The 26,890-nt window shown below is 47.7% G+C and overlaps 1 protein-coding gene across 1 annotated transcript in view; it reads right to left on the bottom strand.

The window, feature by feature from the left end:
• FAM91A1 (family with sequence similarity 91 member A1) overlaps positions 1-26,890 on the bottom strand; it is a 1,180,047-nt gene that overhangs the window by 852,840 nt on the left and 300,317 nt on the right. Inside the window, exon 10 of the mRNA XM_069621589.1 lies at positions 869-907. Within this exon, the coding sequence (XP_069477690.1) occupies positions 869-907 (39 nt within the window). The remainder of the gene's footprint in view (positions 1-868; positions 908-26,890) is intronic.

Below are 26,890 nucleotides of genomic sequence, written 5' to 3'. Positions count from 1 at the left end.
TTGGACATGAACTTTTTGTCTGGGGGTTTGTATTAAAATGTTAAAAAGGTACATTAGAAGAAGACATGTGAAGAATGAATTGTCAAATGTACTGGACACAAAGTTACTTCTCATTTGGAACTTACATTTAGCATGCTATGCATTAGTGTCTCAGTCTGCAGCAGCAGTGAGAAAGAGTGAGCAAGTTCACATCACAGAAAAAGAGGTGTCAGGAGATAGACAAATGTAGGAGTAAAGAGACAGTAACAGATTAATGCAGTACCCGATATAGTGGCAGAGTTATAACATAGCAGCAAAGAATAAGCGGTAGAGGTAACAGCAAGATTGATGAACTGACAAATAAGTAAAAGAAACAAAAGGGAAAGCAATTTAAAGAGAATGTAAAAAATGAAAACATATAAAGCAACATGGCCAGAGGCCGAGGATTCAGCATGAACTGAGCAATAGCAAACCAAGACAGAGCCACCAGCAATCAAAAGAGGGGTTCAACATGTGCATTTTTGGGCACATACCACAGTTTAGAAATAAATCAAGTTCCACCAATTTGCAGGGACACCATTTGTGTGACTGGACTTTAATAGCTCCTGGGTCACGACGCATAGCTCCTGGTCTGAGGAAAACCCCCTGGTGCTACTTCAAACTCATGGTCCATGAATTCCAATGTCAAAACCTGCTGGAGTATGGCAGAAGGAGGGCAGGGCATGCCAGTATACATTGCACTTCATGCAAATGTAACTGCCACAAGTATATCTTACTCCTAAATAATACCAACATTTTAAAAACCACACTTCTTTCCAATGCTAAAGAACCTGAAGTTGAAAAAAGCATTAAAGTGCATGCATGCATAAACTATGGGAATAATACATACCTTTACCAATGACAAATCTATCTCCAGTACATTTGCAAGCTGAAAAACAGAAATCAAAGTGTTAGAGAAAGCAGAAGACATAATTACTTCTACCACTTAAAATAGTGACCCTCACTGTGAGAAACTGCCCCCTTGCATACGTATAGAAGCCCTGGCTTTTTAAAATGTTTATGAATACAATTATGTGGGGAATTCAATCTCCTAAAGGGTGGCCTGCTAATCGGACACCCATTTCATAAACTCTATGCCAAAGCGTAGCATACACCTGTGCCGCTGCATCAGTCTCCTAACCTGTCCGGCTCTCCATTGGCACAGAGCAGGTTCAACAGTTATAGGTGCCCTGTTTACCGACTGCTTTGACAGCCAAGTCACTGCAGTGAGGAGGCAGCATTTAAATCTGAACGTCTATCCCAAAAGAACATATTTATGAGAGTTACTAGCCTGGTGGCAGTTGTAAGACATGCATTACTTACCGTATTAGCATTTCTGATGATTGTATCTGCTTAGATTCACATGCTGTGCATATGGTCCGACATCCAGTGGTAATCGCAGAGTATTACATCTGGTCTTTCGTGGACCGAAAGGAGACGTCGGCATAGGCGTGTCTGTTGCACTATCCCTATTGTGACGTGTAGTGTGCCCAAAATCCCTCACGCGCCGAGGTCCCTCCGATTGTATTTTTTCTACCATGAGGAAGCCCAAGGCTATTGTGAGTGAGTACATGAAGAGAGAAAGTAGTAAGACGTCCATGTTCCTTCACCCCGAGCGGGGAGGTAGGGAGGGCGCATGTGAATCTAAGCAGATACAATCATCTGAAATGCTATTACGTTAAGTAATGCATGTCTTCTGATGCTTGTTAATCTGCTTAGAATCACATGCTGTGCATAGACTCCGGAGTTGGAGGTGGGTTGTGGGAAGGAACAGTAGAGAAAAGATGTCTTAGTACTGCTTGTCCCACCTGAGAATCAGACCTACAATGAGTGTCTAGGCAATAGTGTTTTGTAAAAGTGTGTACAGAACTCCAGGTTGCCACTTTGCAAATGGACTCTAGGGGAACATTTGCAATGAATGCTATGGAAGCCCCAGTGACCAGAGTAGAATGTGCTCTATGCTTGAAGGGCAGTTCGCCCTTAGCAAGAGTGTAACATAGTGTGATGCATTTGACAATCCACCTTGAGATAGCCGATTTAGAGACAGGATCCCCCTCTCTACCAGCTGCCACTGAAACAGAAAATTGGTTCGTTTTCTTCAGTGGTTTCATCTTTCCATGTAGAACATGACTGCCGTGTGCACATCTAGTGTGTGTAGGCTTCTTTCGGCCAGGCTAGTGGGATTCTGGAAAAAGGTAGGTAGTTCAATCGATTGGTTCACATGGAACTTTGAGATGAATTTAGGTGCGAATCAGGGATGAGTGCGCAGAACTACCTTATCCCCGAGGACTGTAAAAAAGGGGTCTAGAACAATAAGGGCCTGTAGTTTGCTACCCCTTCTGATAAAAGTGATAGCCACCAGGAAGGCCGTTTTATAAGTAAGGTCTTTTAGACTTGCTTTATGCATTGGCTCAAAAGGAGGTCCCGTGAGCCTGGTTAAAACCACATTTAGATCCCATCCAGGAGCTGAATCAGAAATGGGAGGATAAATCCTCTTAAACCCTTCCATAAAGGCCTTAATCACTTGTATCTTCCACCACAACACCTTTTGTTGTGATGTGGTGTAGGCTGAAAGAGCAGCCAGATGAACCTTTAGGGAATTGAAGACCAACCCTGTGTCCAACAAATGGGTTAGTTACAGCACAATGTGTGTGGGTGAGCAATCGATGAGATTGACGCCCTTGGTATTACACCAGATGACAAAACATTTCCATTTGCTGGCATAGTAATAACGGGTGTTAGGTTCTCTAGCGTCCCTGAGTATGTCCATGCACCTCTGAGGGAGATGTAGGTGTCCAAACTCTAAGACCTCAGGAGCCAGGCTGCTAAATTCAGAGTTTGTGGGCATGGGTTTAGGGTCACCCCCCTGTCCTGAGACATGCTGTACGGGCAGGGTAGTTTTACTGGTGGGGAGAGGGACATTTCCATTAGATGAGCAAACCAGGGTTTGCGGGCCCACATGGGGGACACCAGTATCATAGTAACTGGTTCCTGGTGCATCTTGTGCACTATCTTGTTGAGAAGGGGAGTCGGGGGGGGGGAGCGTAGACAAATCTCCCTGACCATGTTATCCAGAGACCGTTCCCCTTGGAGCGGTTCTGGGGGTACCTGAAGGCGTAGGGAAATCTCTGCTGAGCACTTCTGCCAGAAGATTGAGTTCCCATGGAACATGTTGGGACAACAGAAACATCTTGAGTTTGAGAGCCCACATCCAAATGTTTTGGGACAGCTTGGATAGCCCTGGAGAGTGAGTGCCCCCCTGTTTGTTCAGGTAATACATGGCTGTAGTGCTGTCGATTAGAAACAGCACTTTCTTCCCTTGTAGTTGCATCTGAAAGGCCTTCAATGCCTTGAACACTGCTAATAGTTCCAGTAAATATATATGGTTGGTGGGGACCACACTCCACACGCTGTCTGCTGAAGCAGTTGAGCCCCCCACCCTGTGAGAGATACGTCTGGTGAGAGTGGCTTCCACTGCAGGGATGGTGAAGGTTTTCCCCTTCAAGAGGTTTTCCCTTGACCACCACTGCAGAGAGAGAACGAGGGCTGGCGAGACAACTACCAGATCTTCCTATTGTCTGCTGGCCTGACACCACTGGCTGTTGAGCCACTCTTGCACGGGACGTATGCGCAGCCAAGAGTGGGGAACCAAGTATATGCATGACGCCGTCATTCTTAGCAAACGCATGGCTTTGAGCACCATCACCTCCCGACTGGCTACATATTGAGGGATCTGAAAAAGCATGTTCTGAACCCTCTCATTGATGGGGAAGACAAGACCGTCTTTCGTCTGTATGTGTCGTAAGAGTCCCCTGTTATGAGCCAGTCGTCGAGGTAAGGGTAAACCGGGACGGATAGTCTGCGCAGGTGTTCTGCTGCTAATTCCAGGACCTTTGTAAACAACCTTGCCGCCGAGTCGATACTGAATGGGAGCACTTTGAATTGGTAATGCCTGTCCTCTATCATGAACCTTAGATATTTCCTGTGGCTGGCAACATTGAATTATGAAAGTATGCATCTTTCATGCCCAATGTTGCCATGTAGTCCCCCCGTTTCAACAGTGGGATCACCTCCATTAGCGTTACCATGCGAAACTTTTGAGGTTTTATGAACTTGTTCGCTGGGCGCAGGTCTAGAACAGGGTGCATGGTGAGGTCCTTTTTGGGGTACAAGGAAGTACACTGAATAAATACTCTTGTTTACCTGAAGAATAGGGATGGCTTCAATGGCGTACTTTCCCAGCAGCGCTTCTACCTCTCGATTCAGGATCTGCAGATGGTCCGGTGAGAGGCGCCGTGAGCGCGGGGGTCTGAACTGTGGAGGTCAGGCGAATTCCACGCAGTACCCGTGGGCGACCGTCTTTACGACCCACTGGTCTGAAGTTATCCCCTCCCATGCAGTGAGGAAAGATGTGAAGCGCCCCCAGATCGGGGTGACATGGGAGGAGACCTGGATCTGATGGGCATTTCTGACCAGAGGCTGTGGTTCCTCTAGGATTGGGGCCTCTACCTCTGCCTTTGCCGCGTCGCTGACCCCTTGGTGGGTAGTATGCAGAGCTTCCTGATGTTTATCCAGCATTAAAGTTTCCCATGCTATAGTTGTTCTGACTTGCACGGGACTGCCCTCGAAAGGACCAACGAGAATTACCTCCTCTTTGGGGGCGGGAAGGTTTTTGAGTAATCTGTTGCAGGGACGTAAGAGTCTCATGCTCTTTCTTGGCCGTTTCCAGGGCCTCACTGACCGCCTTTCCGAAGAGGTTAGTTTCTTCAATGGGTTTGTTGATGAGAGCGGACTGTGTCTCAGGCTTGAAACCTGAGTTACGAAACCTAGTGTGACGCTTAATTAAAGTGCCCTGGGCCAGAGACCTGCCTGCTGTCTCAGCAGTGTCCAGTGTGTTCTTTATTACATTCTGGTTTACCTGCCTGCCTTCGGCCACAATAGTGAGAAGCCTGGACATGACGGGTTCTGGGACTTCCTGGAGACCTTCCTGCACTAGGTTCCTTTGAGCATCTGCATAACTCGCCAGCGGCGTAGTGTTATTCGCTATGCGTGTGGTATATGCAGCAGCCGAGGTAACTTGCTTACCTAAGGCATACAACCTCTTGGATTCTTTATCCGGAGGTGAGTCCCTCGTAGCAAGGGGTACTCCTGCCCGTTTCCGGGTGGTATGCCCTTTAATGTATTGAGGGTCCGAAAGAGCTGGCCAAAATAGCTTTTCCACTCTTGGGTTCACTGCCCGGGTCTGAGCTGGCGACACCAGGGAGGGGGCCAATCTTCTTTTAATAGAATTAAGGATGGGAATGGCCTGGCTTGAGGGGGGGTTTCTCCTTGAGAATGTCCTCCACAAAGTCCTGCTGGGGTACCGCTTCTTGAGTAGTGATTTGGAAGTGATTTGCTGCCTTCCTTGAAATGGCATTGAAGGCCATTTGGTCATCTACAGGCAAGGCCTGGCAAGCCGGGGTGGACGGAGGAGAATCCAGGCACAAAACTTCAGTGTCCTGATATTGTTGGGGGAGCGTCCATGAGGTCCGTCTCCACTTGCTGGGTTTCTTCCCAATTGTCCGTGGCATCCGCCTGGTTCTCATTGTAGTCCTACAGGAAAGAAGTGTCTTCTTCACTGTAAATGTCCTGATAAGTGTCCATCTGGACAATGTCTTCATGATGAACACGGACCGAGGGCTGATCTTCTTGGAAACGTGAAGCCGATTTAAGATTAGGTTCTCCACGAGATCTTTCCGGGGAAGGATGTTCAGAAAAATTGATAATTTTTTTAGATGATCCATGCACCGTTCAAATTTCTCCCTTGTCCACTTAGAGGAACGAGAAGGAAAAGCGTCCTTCTGCCTCTTGGCGTCGAAATTTGTCACTCAGGGTGTTGGAAAGAGGCTCCTCACTGTCCTCGTAGGTTTCGTGAGAATCGGGGCACCATGGCGTATCTATAGATTTGTCCGCGGCCCGCCCCATGTTTTCCGACGGTGTAGGTATCAGCCCAACCGCCGAAGTAATTATTGCGATACTGGGTTCAATCAACACCGAATCGGCGTGAGTTAGTGGGTCCAAATGTTACCGCTTACCGCAGCGTTATGTGATTTCAATCCGGCACACACCTAAGTCACGCCCAGCATGTAGTGCACAAATGGAACCCTTATTTATTTTTATCTATAGGTTCAATATTCTGAACGATATACCACTCATATCACACCCTTCTCCTGAGACCCCCCCGGTCACAATGAACCAGGAATCAGGCTAGTTTGCAAAGGTAAATATTTATGTATTTAAAATTTAATCACAATATATTTTAATAGGTAACAACAATAACCAATGCGGTGACAGAACACTGAATAGTATCTTTAATACACTATTAATCAAGTAATGAGCACAAAAACAAATGCAGCACAGAAAAGAATACTTTAGTGTTGGCTTGGAACAGATGGCACTATGGTTAGGAGTTCCCCCTGCAACACCCCTCAACCCACCAACAGGCAATTAAATAGATGTGAGGAGAGAGCAGGCATTCAGGAATAGCACAAATCAAACAGAATTTCACTCCCACCTTCCCCCCTTCAAACAGAAGAGAAAAACGGAATTGACTTTTCAGCTGTCAGAGTGGCTTTGAAATTGTCTTTGGAATTGACTGAGCAAAACCACCAAATGTGGTAAAAATGCTTAAATTATGATAGATTCCTATGGGAGCCACTTTGAACAGTTGCACACAATCACAAACAATGATGTATTCAAAGGAAAGCATTTGAAATCTCAAAGCCCAAGTGGGAATCAGTTTAAAGCTATTTCACACGTGTAAAAACCTTTCAGAATTTCAATTCGCAGCAAACTTTTCCTTGCGCGAAATTCGCTATAACGGGCCAATCGCATTGTTTGGCACTGCTAAGCTAACGATGCAAGTAGGAGTTGAAATTTCGCTTTTACCATACAAACTGAGGGAGTTATAGAGGTTTTAGTAAGAGGCGTTTTAGCAAAATAGGCGCGAGAATGGAAAACAGAAATGCACTTTGAAAATGACAGATGGGTTTGATTACACTAGATTAGGACTATGAAAAAGCGAATGCCACAGATGGACCTTACAGTCACGTGATCAGCGTAAACCGCCTGTTGTGGATACTCTACTTCTTCAGATGAGAAAAGAGTCAGCGCAAAGATAGTTCTAGCAATACCATGATTCTGAATTAAAGATGGGATGGGTTTGAGATTGGGAATATACAATGCAGATATATTATGGGTCACTTTTCTTCCTATTTATACTCACAGAATAAGTTATTAAATTGGCCCGTCAGTTCTGGTCATGGATTGGGTCGGTCAAGGAATGGACAGCACATCAGGCGCAGGACTGGATCAGCGAGGCCGGTCACCGGATTTGCACAGGGTCTGCCCTTCTTGTTTGTGGGTATTTCAATCAGCTGGATGGCGAGTTCCTCAGGCAGCCTTGTGGTTGCAAGCCAGAGAGTTTCAGGATACTAATTCAAAAGGCCTTCTCACACCACAGCGCTTCACTGGGTTGCAAGAATACGTTTGAGGATTTAGGCCTTGCTGAAATCAATAGTTCTCTACTGCTTTGCGAGAGTCTTGGCATCTGGATCTGGAAGGATGTTAAAGCTGGATGTAGAATGCTGGATCAGAGTGCATTCGCCGGAATCAACGAAGTGAGTGAATCAGTGAGTCCCTATGTGTTGTCAGCTGTCTCTATCCTTTCAAATGACATCACAAAATGGGTGTATAGGCCGGCTTACCTAAGCTTGCACCTGTGAGCTGGGATTGGATCAAAACCTCATCTCCGCCTTGCTTGGATCAAGGCCGGATGATGTCACATTTTATGGTTTGCTTTACAGTTCTTAGAAACCTCCCTTTAGCCACTGGTCTCAAAATCAGATTTTATCCTGAATACATATTTCTACATTGGTCACTTCTACACAAATCACACACAAAGATTCCATATTTTAAGTAGTAGCTGTTCCTCAAAATCCCGCAGCTGTGGGATCTTGTTTCACCTTTCTACAGAATTTTGTCCTTTTCGCCATGAACACAATTTCCAAATTTTCTGCAACTTTGCACAAATGTGTGTTTTTACCATGGGGATGTGTGTGCAATTTTAGCATTAACAGTTCACATAAAACCACATATATTGCCATTCCTGTCCACAATATGTTACACAGTTCTACCGCCTCTTGAAACGTGCAGCCAAAAATTAGACTAACAGATCTGTCCTGGTATATTTTTCACCACTTTGAATCACAAGTTATGAGTCTTTCAAAATTGTTCATTGTTCATGCTTAACAGCAAATGGTCCTAGCCCTTTGTCTCTCCCTGCAGTCCAGGAGCAGCCCCCTCCTTTGGGAGTTCCTTCCAGGAGCAGTTTACAACCCCTTTCACACCTGTGTTTCCTGGGCTGAAGCTCTGCAATTGTTCATTCTCTTTCTGTAGACAAAAGTCTGGGCTAAGACACAATTAGAATCTCCCAGCGAGTTTCTGCTGAGAGAATTTTCCTCCCCCTGGGAGAAACCTGCTTTTCCAGTTCTTGCAGCTCAGCCAGGCTAATTAACTTCTTAAATCCAGCAAAAGCCAAACTTGTTGCATCAAACAAATACATTACTTTCTTAGCTTTACATCTGGGGATCAAAAACACAACTGAGATCTGTATTCCTTTTAGCAACAATCCTTCTGTGTGTGCTAATCCGGCAGACTTTTAGTTTAAATACTTTTAAGTTTCATCAGGAGCTCCTCTGACAGCTGTCATCCACAGGTAGCCCAGGGAACTGCACGCAGATTTTGATAGGGGCTGTCAGTTTACAGACAATCCAATCTGTCTGAGGAAATGTTTTGCTCTTTACACTTTAGAACTTTGTATATTTGCAATGCTTCATTAGATTACAAGAATGTTAGTGCTAGGCAAGATTTTGAATGTTGTGAAGTGTTGTGTTATAGGCATTTTGGAGTTTTTAGCAACAAAGAAAATGTCATTTATAGGCACATTTTGGAATTTCATTTGCAAAGCGCTGCTTCTCTTTCTGCACTCTGTTTGCTGGTCATGGAGCCCACTGGCACATTTTCTGCAGTGTGTGCTCTATCCCACCACACATGCACCATGGGTGGCAGGTTGTGCATCCATCTTTTTGTGCGTTTCAGAACGCGTTTTTTGTAGGTTTTTGGTGCGCACAAGGGTTTTGCCCCCATTGTTGCAGTTTCTTGCACCATAAATATCAGAGTGATGCCGCATAGCACAGCGGAGTGGGTCAATACATCCCACAGCCTAGCGGTAGGTTTCTCGCCTTGAGGCCTAGTCGTAGATTTTGGGCCTACCGGTCCTTTAGGGACAGTCGGAGCGTCGAAAGTCTACTCTTCAATGTGTAAACCTGATTTAGGGGTAGCACCCCTGTTTGTTTTGGAATGCCCAGTCGCAAACCGCTGCTGCAGATGCAGGGAAGGCTGCTGATCTGAACGATCAGATGAATCTGCCGAAATAGGACGCCCATGCTGGCGCTTTCACCTTTTTCGACGTACCGGTCGAAATAGGTGGAGGGTTGTGTGTTTAGTGTGATGCGTTCTTTTTACGCCCCTGTTGCCGGGTGTTGTCCCTGAAGCGAGACTAGCGTCAGGCCTTGAAGGGTCGGGTACGGGCATGGCAGACCTAGAAGTGTCCGCTTTGAGGACTATAACATCCGCAACGGGTGTTTGGTCATCGGAGGTGCCCCCGTCACTTTCGGCGGGTATGGCGGTGGGGAGGGGGTCAGAGGGTTCCGCCTGTGACATACCGTACACGGCCTACCGCTTTACGCAGCACTCCTTAAGGGTCTTAGGCTGAAGGAGTTTACAAGCCGCACACCGCTTCTCGTCGTGATCTAAGGGGAGAAAAGAATTACACGTTCTGTGCTAGTCTTTCCACAGGTATCTGACCCTACACTAAGGGCAGAACCTAAATGGAGTCCTTTCCATAGCGAAAGTTGTAAACAAAGATGACCAGACCAAGAGGGCAAAGAGGGGGAAAGAGGAAAGACATAACGAAGATATGGCCACCCAGACCCCACTCTCCCTACTGTGAAGGCCGGCCAGAGGGCCGGGCCACGTGGATGCTTCAGCCGCCGGATCTTAGGCGCCGAAATCCACTGCCGTAGACAAGTCCCCTCCTGCGGTTGAAGTGACTTAAAGGGGGAATAACCGACAAGTCGGTTTAAGTTAAACAATGTCTCCTATCTAAGAGCTCCGCTATAGGGCGACCAGTTATCTGGGCGGAAAAAAACAATCCGAGGGACCTCGGCATGTGAGGGATTTTGGGTACACTAAACGTCACGATAGGGATAGTGTTACAGACACGCCTATGCCGGCGTCCCCTTTCGGTCCCTGAAAGACAAGATGCAAAACTCTGCGGTTACCACTGGATGTCGGACCATATGCACAGCATGTGATTCTAAATAGATTAACAAGCATCAGAAACTTTAAATATAATCCATACCACAGTTTAGGGTATGCTGGCTAGTATGTCTCAAATATTAAAGCCACCCCTGATTGGTATCATACACTGCGAGCACCGGGCAAGCGGTTAGCAGGCTGGGTGTATTCCCGACCAGTCGTCTCTGCTGCACCAAGCAGGACTGTAACCCTGGGGACTGTCTCTGATCCTTTCTAAATAAAGTTGGGTAATTTCTTCTTACCTTTGCACCTGCTATACCCCTCCCTCCTCCACGCATGCTCCTGAGGCTCACCACAGTACCTCAACAGGACCGCGGATGACCGCACGACAAGGTAAGCCTAGATGGGCTTTTCCATCATTATTTCTCTCCGACTCTGCAGCGTTTCATTTTGGAGCGCAATTTATCCTCTCATTGTGCTCTTTCATATGGGGCACTATGCAAACACGCATCAGCGTTTCCATCGAACTTCCATATGCATCCAGTGCCGCCTGGCTTTTAGACTGTACCACACCAATGGGCACTGCGCTTTTCCATCATGGCCGCTGAATTTGGGCCTCCTACACACAAGGACACTGGAGTGTCTTTCCACCCTTTGAGCCTGCCGCGATGCGATTGGCCCCCGCCCACGATCTAAGGACCTATGGGTGAACTGGCAGGTGGAAGCCGGCCCGCCTCCAAAGTCCCACCAGCTAAGTCCCCCGTCTGAGCCTGTCCGAGCATGGGCAAAACCGGGGGAGCCTCTGCAACCTACAAAAACATTCATGCTGCTGCCTAGCCCGGGACACCTTCATCCACCCAACAAGGTGAGCCCGATGATTCATCATGTGAATACAGATCACTGCTCGGCCGGCATGCCGCATGCACTGCCCCTGACTAACACTACCTCTATTCCTCCCCTAAACCCCCAACTCTTTTCCTTACTATCCTACTCTCCGATTGAAACTGTGGACTCTTGGACCTCAATATGCATTTACCCTCCACAAAAATTTATTGACAATAACCCATTGAACGTTCCACTGTTACTTGCCCACATTGCTCGTTTCCATCTAAAGATTATGGCTGTGTGCACAAATGCTTACCTGTTGAACATGTATTTTTACTTGTTTATACACCTCCACATTGGCCGTTATACTAGGCCTGTACACCATGCATCTTTATAGGCCATCCAAATGATAAAATATGAAATGGCATTTTCGCGCCTTGAAACACTTGTGTATAGGCACATTATACATGCCATATCATATATCATTTGTAAAACGCCTATACACAAGTGTTTCACACTGGTCATGAGCACTGACTGTACTCTCTCTGCTCCCCACCTGCCCCTTTGCTTTTCCTACCTCACCTCCTTCCCCCTGGCCCCCCCTCCCACTTCTTTCACCACTGCTCCTCGCTAAACACAAGATTCAATTCAAGCCTTCCACAGTGCTCTGTCCCTCTCCCTTCCTCCTCCTCCTCCTCCTCCTCCTCATCCTTACTCTAATCTTCTTTCCTCATGTATGGTTTTTGTCTTGTCCCCCTTCTGTTTCTACCTTCCTTCCTCCCCCCTCCATCTCAGCCCGGTATTATATCGCTACTGACCAACATGCTGAGTAACTTTGTAACGTAGTAGTGCCCTATACTGTACCTGCTTCCGCCGTCTGATCCTGCCCCACTTTTACCTCCCTTCACTAACCCCTCACAGCTTTCTAGCGGCGCCCCCCACTGTCTTTATGTCGCGCTGCTATACAAGAACTGTAGGGCCCATCAATCCTAGTCTTGTACAATAGCCTTTGTCTGTCTTTCCTTGCCCCACCTACCCCCCACCTTTCTACCCTTTTTTGTGTAAGGCACTTTTAAAAAACTAAGGATCGTCGTCAGACCTGAAAGAGTTATCTACACTGTTATATGTTAATATGCACTGGTTTCCTCTACCTTTACTGCCCTCTGCAGACTTGTATCATTCAGAAATTCAAGGGCTCTGAATGACTGCTTGTGTTCTCCTCCCGCTGCCCCCCTCCTCCTGGAGCCCTTTGAAACACCTTTAAAATTAGGTGCTTTACAAATGCTTTAAAAAATAAACAATACTACTACTAATACCTCTCCCCAGCAAGACAGCCCCTCAGCAGGAGCTGTCCTGGGAAACAGTAAACAAAGGGCGCACCCTACACACAAGCACTAGCCTCACACCAAAGTGTTGCATACCAAAGGGGCTTTGATGCTGTGAGCAAGGGAAGGGGGCAGGGTTAATGTGGACAGAGGAAGCTCAGCACAAGGGGGAAGGGTTCCACCATCTTGCTTCTCGGAGTACTGCGAGGGGTCAGAAATGTGAGACGGACAAGTAAATTAGAGTTTTCTAACAAGTAGCCATTCTATTAAATAATGGTGAGACAATCGCCTATCTTTCCCTAACCTAACACGGATTTCCCTATCTGTCAAATTAAGGCTAAATGAAAATGATCTAATAGCCAAAAGTATCTGTCCCTCACACGCATACTTACAGCATCATCATACAGGGATTATATGACTGTTTAAACTACATAAAATAAGTTATAGTCAAACAGAAAATGTATAAACATGAGTCCTTGTTAACAAGAGTTGAATCCCCTTCCCCAGAATCGATTCAGGATATTTCAAACCAAAGTCCAAAATCAAGAGAGTTATTTTTAATAGCCAAGTTCCACTTCAAGTACAACACAAAGTTATTTTCACTACATAAATCCTTCACTTGGAAATGTGATTTTCTCATTTCCAAACAGTAGTTCCCACTCTTCAAGATAATGGTTAAAGTTTCCACAAACCTCTGTTTGAAAAACCAACAAGACTAAGACAATCAGTGTTCAATATAATTATTCTCTTCTTTGAAGGCCAATCACTTTTCCCCAAATTACATTTCTCCTTCATAAGCAACACAGTTTTGTCAGGATGGTTTCCCAACAGTTCATCATAACACATTAGTGGACTTGCAACTTAATTTCCACCACAACCTTCTACCACACTATAGTACTTCAAATTATCTTCTTCCTGGTCCACTGCCTGCCAGGACTAACCACTATTTGGCCCTTTCCTGGTGTACTCACCTGCCAGTATAAAATTCCTACTAGTACGACTACTAGTACTGATATGATATGATATATTTTATTTTTATCGCGCTCTTACACAGGTGTTTCAGAGCGCGACCAGGCAAAGGGAGGGGAACAGGGGAGAAACAAAAACAACGATTTTACTAGGCCCAGTGACATTGAGAACGCGCAAGTGCATGGGGAAGGGAAAAAGGGGGAAAGAGCTGAGCATAGGAGAGAAACAAAATAAATAGTAAGTACATAAATAATTAAATAGAGTGTTAGCAGTGGTAGTGCAGCTTGTAAGAGGCAAAAGTGCTAGGTTAGTCAGATAGGGAGTATCTGATAAGTGCAGAAGAAGAGTGGGTGGGGAACTGTATGGGTACAGACACAGGCCCCAGTGCAAGGGGTGGCCCGGAGGCAGTGCAGGAGGATGGCAGGGTGAGCAGGTACCTGGGCCCGAAGGGCAGAAGGTGGCCAGGTGCATAGTGCCAAGCGAAAAAGGCACATCAGCAGGGGAGAAGCAGGGCGAAGGCAGAAGCGAAGAGGAAGGTCTTGAGGAGCTTCCGGAACCGTAGATGGTTCTCCTACAGTTTCAAGGTGGCAGGGAGGCAGTTCCAAAGGGAGGCCCTGGCCGAAGACAGAGATCTACCTCCAGCTCGTTTCTTTGAAAAACGACTGACCCAGAGGGAGTTAGAGGTAGAGGAGCGAAGGGCTCGAGAGGGGAGGTATTTACGGAGGGATAGTTGAAGGTATTTTGGACCCAGGCCCCAGAAAGCCTTCTGGGCAATGCAAAGCGTTTTAAATTTAATCCTTGCATCCACTGGGAGCCAATGAAGGGATTTCAGAGCTGGAGAGATATGATCCCAGGGCTTGAGGCCAAGGACAAGTCTTGCAGTCCTGTTCTGGATTAGTTGTAAAGGGCGGAGAGTAGAGGCAGGTAGATTTAGAAAGAGGCTGTTACAGTAGTCCAACTTAGATAGAATCAGAGCTTGGGAGACAGTGAGCTTCTGAGGGAAAGTGAGGAAAGGAAGAGAACCTCTAAGGAGGTGCAATAAGAAGTTTGATTTTTTTTAAAAAATTTTTAGAGACATCAGAGATGTGTGGGGAGAAGGAAAGTGTGGAGTCAAAGATGACCCCGAGGTTCTTAGCTTTGCAGGTAGGGGCAGGAGGAGGGCCAAGGGAGGCTGGCCAGAGAGTGTAGGGGAAAAGATGGAGAGGGTGTACCAATGAGGAGGATCTCAGTCTTGTTGGCATTTAAACAGAGATCATTGGCAGCACACCAATTTTGAATGGCGATGAGACAGTCAGAGATGAGGGAAGGAGAGGAGGTGGCTGAAGGAAGCCTGAAGCATACTCTGATGAGGTTTGCTTCAAACTTTCCACACTTAAATCCTCAATGAAAATCATCAAAAACTGCTTCTTGGATAGGTCTTTTGGCTTTCAACAACAACAACAACAACAAGGGAGTTATAACTTCTCCCACAAGGATACAATACACATTGACAATGTCTCTCACACTGATTTGTTTGCCCCAGGCAATGCAGGTTACATTTATCCTTGCAGTCTTTGGTTTCCTTTTACACCACCAAATAGCTGCTGGTAATGTACTTTACAGTGTCTCCTTACCGGGTATCCCCTATTAGGACAGTTGCATCCCCTTTCATTTGTGATTGCCTTTCTTTGGCTTAGGCAATGCTGGTTATAATCTTCTTTTACAGGTAATTTCCCTTTTAGTAGATTGCATTCACTCTGTTTGAATAGTGTTCCCTTTATACTTTGGCAATGGTGGTTACAATATTCTTTGACTCCGTCTCTCTTCACATGAGAGTTGTGCCCAAATTGCTTCAATTCAACAGTTCGGTATTCAAAAGCATTACTTTGAGCAAGCTGTCTATTTCAGAGCGCCCCAGGGTTACCTAGTTAAGACCAACTCACTGGTCTTTCCTTGCGTCTCCATTGGACCCGCTGCTTCGGTTTCTTCGCTTGACACGATTGTACTGGCACCCAACAGCTCTGGTAACACTCCCACTGCTTGCCCTTCCTGAAAAGGAAGATTTCTCTACTGCGCACATACTCTGGTGAACGCCACCCGCCAGAGCAGGATGCAGGACAGGGAGAGCTTCTCTCTCCTTCGGGATAGCTAGTCTCAGTACTGCTTCTTGCTACGCGTTCTCTGAATTCTACAGGATTCCCAAATTCTCCCACTCTCTACACAGCCACCCGCTTGGAACACAGCAGTGGCTCAGTCTTGTACTTCTCCTCCTGCTTCTGCTGCTCCCAATGCTTCTCCTTCATGACCCACACCTGAAAGGCCTTTAAATGCTGAAAGGTCCCGCTAGGGCATGGGTAATTACAACCACTAGACTGCACACCACAGTTTTGCAACTCAGAGCCCCTCTTCCTCGTCTCAGTACAAAGAGCATTATGGGACGTGAAGTCCATAATGTTCTTATTCATTTTAAGATTTATTTCACACCGTTTTAATGATTTATAGAATGCAGAGTTAAGGGAAGCTTTTAAAGGAATTAATGGTTGGATCTTGCGTTGATAATTGAAACATAATGCAGAATTATATCTATCAGAGATAGTTGTATTTACTCCCTGACCTGTACATATAATCATTCCCATGTAGGGTTTTCACAACTGACATTTTGGGTAATTTCAGGAGGGGAAGCCTTACTATGACAACACGCCATTAGGTATTGAGGTATTAGAGAAACTTCACCCTCAGAAGAGGAGAAATACTGTGCCTCTCCCGACGGAGTCACTACATTGCCTTGACAACCTTCTCCTCACGTGTGATAATCACCCCTCTCCCCCGATACCACCCCCAAGGTTGGGATCAGGTACTATGCCTTTCCCTGGCCACATGGAAGGAGACTTTAGGCGGGGGTTCTGTAATGACTTTGCAGGAATCATCACAGTACCTTGCTTTCCTTCCTGTCTCCGGCACTTCCTTTAGCATAAAGCACTTTGGCTATGATGTCAGAAGACAAATACCAAGTGTCTCAACGACATGGATTGCTTCTGTTCAAATACTTGTGGAATCTTGCCTATAAAAGAGGGGGGCTTAAACTCCTCCTCTGATTTTCTTTGGCCTTCAAAAACTAATTCAATATGACCCTTTTAGGATAGCAGTCCTTTCCAAAGTCCTTCAGTTGTGAGGTCAAGCAAGGTGTTCCAAAGCAGAGGCAAGGTCTGCTCCCTAACCAACCTCAGGGCACCCTAGAGTTAACCTGCTGGTGGAGCAAGACCTACCACTCTGCCAGCTGCACTGTTACCTAGGACCTCAGTAAAGGTGAAGGACTCCTGCAGGTGTTTGCTAACCTCTTCCGTGTTTAGGAGAACTAGAAAAAGGATCTGTCTTGTCCCTGAGCCCCTGGACCGGACTCACAACAACCCGAGACACATAGCAGACAGGATCCCTTTTGCTGTCAAACCGCTTTGAGATGTGTTTCAAGTCCATTCAGCATTGACAACCAAACAGAACCCACAGGTGCTGCTGTTGGCAGTCTCTTGAACTTCAAACGGTGTCCAGTCAAAGTGTTGAAATAAAAGGAACAACTTTTTTTTTTAATCCAAAAGGATCGGGAAAAAAAGGGTTGAATGCCTTTTTTATTTATTTATTTATTTATATATATATTTAGTTTTGTATGTAAAAAAAGTTTTTGTAAAAGAGAAAACGGGGGGGGTGAGGGCACCCGCCCATAAAAAAAATGTTAATTTTTTTTTTTTTATGCAATCCTTTTTTTCAATCCTTTTGGCGTCGAAAAAGGCATTCGATCCTTTTGTTTTCGAATATTTGACCTAGAACCCTTCAAACAGCTTGCAGAGTCCCAGGAAGCTTCGGTTGACATGGTTGACCCACCAGGACCAGCAACAAGGTATCATAGACTACTATATGTGTCAATCTTTGGGACCTAAGGACTAGTTAGATTACTATTAATCCCTTTTCTTAAACAAGAACATATCCTTTTGCACTTTCTTAAAAGCCATTTCTTTGATTTGACGAATTAAAGGCACTTCATGATGTTCGTTACATATCATAGGTTGAAAGATAAAAAGGCCTGGTGATATTAATGTGGCATCTGCAATTGCAGCATCCATGTCTGTGCATCCCTTGTTAATGTACGCTTTGCTAGATTTTCCTACCTTTGCAGAGCAGTTTAAAACAAAGTGAGTGTGATGAAATGACTGCTGCCCTGCAGAAGAACAAGGATGAGTAGTGGCTAACCCACTTACTCTGCCATCAGACTTCTGCAAAACAAGAGTGGTCCCGATCATAAAGTCGCAGAGTGAAGGGTGATACCTCCTTCACGTTTTGTGGTAACATGTGCTGGCTATACTTAAGAGGGGTATACAAGTGAACCAGTATCAATCCAAACAGCAAAGTATAACAGTCCAAAATAACTAAATGGAATACACTGCAAAAAAACACCCATGTGGAAAGAACACACAATATGCTACCGATGGAAAGATGCACCTGTCTGGGTAAAAGAATATCCATAACCATAATATTTGTAAAAACGCTCTGGAAAAAATGCATCTTTCCTGGCCGGTATTGCCTCCCGGAAGGGATGAGCATGAAACATGGTTCAGTTAGAACAAACGGCCTGCACTCAAGATACTGAAGGCTGTGCAATTAAAGATTTCTTGGCATCACCAATGTAAACATTCCATGAAGAGTTTCTCCCTTTTGGCCCAGCCCCTTACAAGCCTGATAAGGAAGAGTTCCCTCGCTGGCGTTCTTGCTCCCCAACATTAAGGGTCTCTGAATTGTTTTTGCTAGCTTTTATAGATGTTCTACTTTTTGTGACAAGAGAACATCTACTGAAGTACCACTATCAATGTAATAATTTTTCTTATGTGAGGTTCCAAGTAGCCCAGATGACAGCCAAGCAGCAGTAACATTTAAACACTGCATTTTGGTAGCAAGAGGATTCTATCACCCTAAATGTTTTTTGTGGATTAGGGTGGTGGTTGCTGTGATTTGCTGACAACAGTGCTGTAATCACTTGTACCACATTAGAAGACCAATGCATCTATATATTGGGTACTAATGCATTATGTTAAGCCTTGCTACCCCCTCCTTTTGTTTTGTTGCTTTGGTTTCATTTTGTTTTGTTGCTTTGACCTATGTGGACCCAGAGGCACTGACAAAATCAACACATTACCGTTGTAGACTCTTCAAAACCCGCAATGGAGCCCTCAGTTTAGGATTAGACCAGTACAAACTGGTGTAAAGTACCCAACGCAGCCCAATCTACATTACATGCATCACCCCGCTAATCTGCCAGACCTCACTCACTCTACTCCCACCCACTTTCCTGTACCTCACTACTCTACCTCAGTACACCCACCCCACTACTCTACTGAGAACTCCCAGCTCACAAATCTACCTTACCCTGCTACTGTACCCTTACTAACCTACCCTACTACTCAACCCTTGCTTCACCCTACTTCTGCCCCATCCACTCTACCAAGACCCACCTTAACACATCCCTCTACCCCAAGTCAACCCACTATAACCCTACCACCACTCTACTCCACCTACTCTAATCCACCCAACCCCTTCTCAACAGACTACCCACCCAACCTCACCACACTACCCCATCCACCCTACCTCTAGCCTCACTATCCTAGCCACTCTAAGTCCAACCACTGTACGCCCAATCACCCTCTGCACTACTCTTACTCGACCCGACAATATTGTGGTACCCCCGGGCCCTGAACTATGCTGCCCCACCACTCCCCACTCTACTATTCTGCCCCCACTCTACCAACACCCCCGACTATCCCCTCGCCCTACCCTAATTCACCCCAATCAACCCCAACCACCCCAATGTAACCCGACTCATGCCACCCCCCAACCCAGCACCCAACCCCATCGACTTTGCCCCATGCCACCCTCACACCTACCACATGTTATCACCATTACCACCACCCACAGTACCTCACCCTACTCTAAGCCTACACCACTCTACTGTTTCCCCACTAACACCTACTCTTCCCCTACCTCTTGTACCCACACACACCTGTACTTTTCACCACCATGCACTCCACCTCACACCTCTCTACCCTCACCCACTCTTCCTCAGACATCCAAACCGGTCACCCTTCCCTACTCGCCTATGCTCTCACTGCACTCCACACCCACCACACTCTAAAACTCACACCGTATTTGACCCTTCTCTAACCCTACAACGTCACCCCGAGCCTCACCCCTCTTTATCCTCCACACCTTCTACACCCAACACTATCGTCCTTAGCTCATCCCTGCCAACTCACCCTATGCTCACCATATGCCTACCCGCAAAAGCTCACCCCTGCTGACACCTACTCACCCGAGCTCAGTCATTCTGATCATGCACATCCTTGCCTACTGCCTCCCACCTGAGCAGACCCCTTGCCCCCACACTAACTCACCCCTAAAACTGACTAGTTTGACATTCCTAAATGTATCTGCAAGTTAATGTTTGCTGAATGTAAGATTGTAAAAATACTTATGTGCAATGCAGTGAAGATATGTCTTTGTACTACGTCTACACCTAGTGTTATGTGTCTGCAAACTAACTTGCAGATTTGTTTGGAATTACTGAGTAGGTAAAATCAACTGAAAACGTCAAAACTGTTGGCTTTGTCAATGCTTGCTAAAAAGGGTTATAGAAAGCTCTGTACCATATGATTCTTGTACCTACATGACTAGACTTAAACCTGCAAATATTTTAGTTGGGTCAAGGATTAAAATCAATGACTCAACATCCACGGATGGACAATGCCTATTATGCGCAAGTTGTGGTCCCCACAGTGTATCTGTGGGGTTTGTTTTGAATATGGTATTAAAATCTTTTCAGCCTATATAATATTTCTTTGTGTGTGGTAAGGAACACGGCTAAATCCCTTGCCAGACGCTTGGGGTAGAAGGTAGACTGGCCACAGGACAGGCACTGCTGCATCTGTGTGATTGGGGGCCCCAGGAGGGATGCAGGGAACAACCCATGGACTACCCAACCATGTCCATTTTTGCTGGCAGAGACTTGTCTCATTGGGCAAGAGCATGCCCCTGTCAGTTAAAGAAGATCCCCAAGTATGATTAATACATATAAAGCATTCATGACCACGTGCAAGGTAGCCTTAGGGCCACCAGAGAAGTAAAGGATCGCTCAGTTCTGCTAACACAGATGAACAAGTTACTTTCTTACCTGGTAACGTTCTTTCGATGGGATGGTCTGACGACGTATTCCATATCTATGCCAGTAATCGCCACAGCTGGGCTGCTTCGGAAAATCTTTCGGCGTCTGCGTCGATGACATCGATACGCTGTCCTAGGGGGCCTCCGTCGAGCAGACGTCACCGGATGTTATAAGTAGGACGCACGACGCCCGTAGCCTCAATTATAGTTTTTTCCCCAGAACATGTGGCACCAATCTTCTGCCAGTGTGACCACAGAAATCCTTGCGGAAACGTAAGCTGCAATCGCATAAGAAATTCTGTAGAGGGGTAGGTAGGGAGGGAGCGATATGGAATACGTCATTGGACCATCCTATCGAAAGAACGTTACCAGGTAAGAAAGTAACTTGTTCTTCGAGGGGATTGGGTCCTCCGACGTATTCCATATCTATGACAGACTCCCAAAGCAGTACCAACGTATGGAGGAGGGAAAAGAATTTAGAATATAGAAATTTAGACTGCCCAATTAAATTGCAGAGTAAAGGCCAGATCCTGCCCATGGATAGAATCTAGGGAGTAGTGTCTTACAAAAGTATGGACCAAAGCCCATGTGGCTGCTTCACAGATGTTACGAATAGGAACACCCCTCTGCAGGGCAGTAGAGGCAAACATACCCCAAGTAGAATGGGCCCGTAAGCCTACCGGAGGGTCCTTACCCGCCAAGCGGTAACATTCAGAAATTGCCAAAATAATCCATATAGACAAAGTCTGCTTAGTAACAGCTTGTCCCAAACGCCTTCCAGCGTAACCTATAAAGAGCTGATCGTCCACTCTGACCCGGGAGATGCATGAAATGTAAAAACTTAGAGCTCTCCCAGGATCCAACCTATGGAGCCTCTCCTCTTCCTTACCAGGATGCGGCGGAGGATAAAATGCCGGAAGAATGACCTTCTGGCTCAAATGAAAATTCGACACAACTTTCGGAAGAAAGGAAGGACGAACTCTAACAACCCTGTCCTTATGAAACACTGTGAAGGGTGGCTAAAGGAAAGTGCCTGCAACTCACTCTGCGAGCGGAAGTGACCGCAACTAAAAACACAGTTTGAAGGGTTAACAGTCTTGAAGGACAAGAATGTAAAGGCTCAAAAAGAGCACCCATTAGGAATTTTAGAACAAGGTTCAAATCCCAACCGGGCACCTGGAAAGGTGATGGCGGAACTACATTAGTGAGCCCTTTGAGAAACTGAGAAATTAAAGGGATCTTGAAATAAGAACACTCCTCAGACGAGCGCTTAAATATGCACAGCGCCGCCAGGTAACCTTTAATGGTACCCACTTGCAGGCCCTTGTGGGCTAACGAAAGCAAAAATGACAGAACCACAGGAATGTCACATGAAAAAGGATCCACATTCTTAACCCTGCACCAGTCGCAGAACTTTCTCCAATGGCAACGGTACAGGGACTTGGTTGCAGGCCGTCTGGCCAAAAGCAACACCTCCATCACGTCTTCAGGGAGGTCCCAATCCTTATACCTCAACCTTTTAGAAGCCAAGCGTGAAGGTTGAGGGATCGGACCTCTGGATGGAGAACCTGACCCCCCCCCCTCCCGTGAGAGCAGATCGTCTCGGTCGGGAAGACTACGTAGAGGGCAGATGGACAAGTCGAAAAGGTCCGGGTACCACGTTCTAAGGGCCCATGCAGGAGCAATGAGGATCATCCGGGAACCGAACCTCCGCAGCACTTGCAGGATGACGGGGACTGGAGGAAATGCGTACAGCAGTGGGAAGGACCACTCCACCACGAACGCGTCCCCTAAGGCTCCTCTTGGAGGAAATCCCCGCGAGCAGAACTTTTCGCACTTCCGGTTGACACTGGAGGCGAAGAGATCCACTAGTGGGATCCCCCAAAGGGCGAAGAACTCCAGGAGAATCTCCTGAGCCAGCTCCCACTCGTGAGAGATCGCGCTCTGCCTGCTCAGAGCACCCGCCGTCTCATTTTCGTCCCCGGCCAGATGCACTGCCGAGATCTAAATTTCCTGCTGGATGGCCCAGAACCAGAGCTGCATCGCCTCCCTACACAGAGAAAGTGAGCCTGCCCCCCCCTTTTTGTTGAGTTAGTGCATGGCCACTGTGTTGTCCGTCAGAATCAGGACATTCTTCCCTCGCACAGTCGGCAGAAAAGCCTTCAGGGCAAGCCTGACGGCCCTCAGATCCAACAGATTGATATTGAGTCTGGACTCCCGACGGAGACCAACGACAGCTGACTCAACTCGTTGGCATGAGCTCCCCAACCCATGAGGGACACGTCCGTCACGATCGTCACCTCCGGCCAGGGCAGCCAAACTGGAGGACCCCATTATCAGATTGCCTTCGACCGGCCACCACAGGAGGTCCTGGGCGACCGAGGGCGGCACCTGAACGGGGTCCGACATCCTGCTGGAGGACTGTGACCACTGCATCTTGAGGGCCCATTGCAGAGATCTCATCCGCAACCTGGCCTCTGGCACCAGAAGAATGCAGGATGCCATGAGGCCGAGCAACCTCAAGAACTCGAACGCCGGGAGACTCTGGGCATGTTGAAACTTGTGCACCATCTGTAGAATGTGATGAGCCCTCACCTGGGGAGGGAAACACTGCCCCAGGGACGTGTCGAGCATGGCTCCGATGTACTGGAGCCGCTGAGTTGGCGTCAAGTGGGACTTCTTTAAGTTGAGGGAGAAGCCCAGCTTGTGAAGGGTGTGGCAGGTGACGGAGAGATGATCCAGGACTTGCTCGGGAGAGCACGCCCTGATCAACCAATCGTACAGGTAGGGGTAGACGTGAATCCCGACTTTCCTGAGATACGCTGCCACCACCACCATGAGCTTGGTGAAAACCCTTGGGGCAGCGGTCAAACCGAACGGCAGGAACCGAAACTGAAAGTGCGAGTCGCCAACCGCAAACCTCAGGTACTTCTTGTGCTTTGGATGGATCGGCACATGAAAGTAAGCGTCCTTGAGGTCGAGAGACACCAACCAGTCCTGAAGTTGAAGGGCCTGGAGGACTTGAGAGTAACCATCTTGAACTTGTCCTTCCTGAGGAGCTTGTTCAAACCGCGCAAGTCCATGATGGGTCTCAATCCCCCGTCTTTCTTCGAAATAAAAAAATATGGGGAATACCATCCCTTGTTCCTCTCCGCTACAGGGACCAGTTCTATGGTGCTTTTCTCCAGCAGGGATTGTATTTCCTGCGCAAGGAGCGGATCCAGACTCTTCAAAGAGATTCCCTGGTGGATTGTCGTAAGGCCTCTGCCGGAAAGGAAGACAGTAGCCGTGGGCTATGATCTCCAGAACCCACACATCTGAAGTAATGGCACGCCACTCTACAAGATGCTGTGTCAGCCTTCCCCCAACTGGCGAACCATGGGACATGGCCTCATGACTGAGCCGAAGTGGCTGCAGCAGTGCCTGAGGGCAAAGAGGCAACTGCCCGAGCGGCTTTGACAACCCGAGTACCCTGTTTTCCACCTCTGGTACTCCTACGGTGGCCCCTTTGACTAGCAGCTGCCTTCGATTTACCAAAGGATGAGTAATATCAAAAGGAACCAACCCTCCATTGCTGTCCCCTAGGACGAAAAGGCAGATGTTGGCGAACTGCAGCACTCAACGACTTCGCTGCAGCTTTTGAGGTCTGCAACCTCTCAAGGCTCTCGTCAGCCTTGCTGCCAAAAAGATGTTCACCATCAAAGGGCATGTTGAGGAGCCGGGCTTGCACATCCGGAGCAAACCTTGACTTCCGCAACCACGCAAACCTGCGTATTACGGTGCTCGCCGCCATGGACCGGCTGACACCATCTGCCATGTCCGGACCCGACTGAACAGACTCACATGGCATCCTTGCCATCCTGCACAATAGCGAGAAAAACATCCTGCTCCTCCCCTTCGGGAGTAGGATCAGCCGCTAACGAAATACAGTTCCACAGAGTGTACGTGAAATGCGACAAGGCACACACGGAGTTGGCTGCCTGTAAAGCCATACCCCCTGAAGAAAACACTTTCTTCGCCCAGCCATCAAAACGCTGGTCGTCCCTATCAGGATGGATGGTAGGGTACGACGCCTGCTTTGCTGGGGCCGTAGCCGCCTGCACCACCAAACTCTCCGGAGTGGGGTGCGTGGTCAAGTAGCAGGGGGCGCTACTGGCTGGGCGGTATTTTCGCGGCTTGCTCACTGCCGGGAGACGCTCCGGAGCAGTCCAAGCTGCTGCCACACTTCTCTGCAAGGCCATATGGAATGACAGTACCGGGTCAGTTGGTGGACCTTGGTTGAGAATATCCGTCAGGTCATCCTGCAGAAAATCCACTGGTGGAGCAGACCACCCCAAGTATTCTGTGACCCTCGACATAAGGCGCCGGTACGAGGATTCGGCATGGGTGCCAGGCTCAGGCCTACAGAACTCTACCTCCTGAGAGGTGTCCAGACCACTGGCGTCGTGCAACGACTGCCTCAGGTCTTCAATCTGGCTATGACCAGACAAAATCTCTTCAGGTACCTCTTCAGGAACCATATCTTCCTCAGACCCCTCATCCACCTCAGAAATATAATTCAGAGGCTGGAATGAGGGCACAGAAAAAGGAACAAAGACATTTCTAGCCTTGGCCAGAGCCTTTCTAGGGTGTTCCTACCTCCGACAAAGCAGCCTCGAAAGGCGTAGATGGAATCGGAGTCGATGTCAAGCGTGGCGCTGACGGCTTCGACACAGTCCTCGAGGGCAGAGCCCCGAGCGTGTCCTTCGAGAGCCTGGGCGCCGTAGGCGTCGACGGCTTCCTCGGAGGCAGAGCCTCGAGAGAGTCCCTCGACGACCTCGGCGCCAAAGTCTTCTTCTTCGAAGACCTCACAGGCTCCAACCGTCTCGAGGGCGTCAAGGACCGGGACCTGGAGCGGGCATTTCTAGAGCGACCATCCTTGTCCGACCGGGACCTCGAAGGTGCCCGGTGATCGAGGCGACCACTCAAGCCCAGAGGTATGCGAGTGGTGTCTCTAGCACGGTCACGGCCAGCGTCTTTCAACGGCGGGGACGGACCGGAGCCCTGCGATTGAAAAATCGCCAACATCTCCTGCCGGAACGAATCCCATTCGGCAGGAGTGGAGTGCTTGTTGGGACAAGCCACCCGCCGATGGGCGGAGTCCTCGGACGAGGAAGGAGACCGATGCCGGCGCTTCCGTGAGGCAGAGGAATTGCGGGACCTACTCCTGGACCGAGACTCCCCACGGAGAGGGAGACTCTCCTCAAATCGTCAGTCGAAAGCCCAGTGGATCTCGACTTCCGGGGCTTGGCCACCTTACCTACAGAAAGCTTCTTCTTACGCTCCCGCAAGGCCTTCGATGTAAGCAACTGGCAGTCTACACAGTCATCCGTGTCGTGGTCCTCACCGAGGCACCAGAGGCAAGTGTTGTGCGAATCCGTCAACGACATCTTGGACCCGCAGTCCCGACACTTCTTAAAACCTGGCCGCGGGATGGAAGAAGACGAAGACATCATGGAAATCTTCACAACGAACAGGTTCGAAGAACCAATAGAACAGAACTCAGAAGAACCGAGGCGCGCCCAGATCTCCGAAGCGAACACGTTCGCGGATAAAAAAGGAACTGAGGCTATGGGCGTTGTGCGTCCTCCTTATAACATCCGGTGACGTCTGCTTGACGGAGGCCCTCGAGGACAGCGTATCGACGTCATCGACGCAGGAGCCGAAAGATTTTCTGAAGCAGCACAGCTGTGGCGATTACTGTCATAGATATGGAATACGTCGGAGGACCCAATCCCCTCGAAGTAACTGTCCTGTGAGTGCTAGAATTTAGGCAACCCACGGAGCACCACATGTCCAGGCAATTGCGCAAAAACAAAACTATATTTATCCAGTTCGCGTGTGCATCTGACTAATAACTGGTGTGAGCATGGAGCTCTGCAACAATCCACTACTATGTTCACTGAACAGAGATTTAAGATGGCAACTGGCCTTCATCAAGGCGGTGTGCCTGGTTGTGCAGTGATTGGAAGGGACACAGACAGCAGAGAAGCTGCGAGTAGCACTGAATCAACATTTGTGACGGAATGTAAGCGTTTGGAGGAAGAGCAAGAGCTTTGGAGAGAGTTGAAGGAGAATGGAAAAGTAGAATGGGGAGAGGAAGGAGAGTGGAGCTAAGAAGGAGAGAGAAGTGGAAGGGGGTGAATAACAGTAAGGAGGTGGAGGAAAGGGACATT

The sequence above is a fragment of the Ambystoma mexicanum genome, chromosome 5q (assembly GCF_040938575.1).
Source record: "Ambystoma mexicanum isolate Mex_15411 chromosome 5q, UKY_AmexF1_1, whole genome shotgun sequence".
NCBI lineage: Eukaryota > Metazoa > Chordata > Amphibia > Caudata > Ambystomatidae > Ambystoma > Ambystoma mexicanum.
This window is presented reverse-complemented; position numbering and strand designations above follow the sequence as displayed.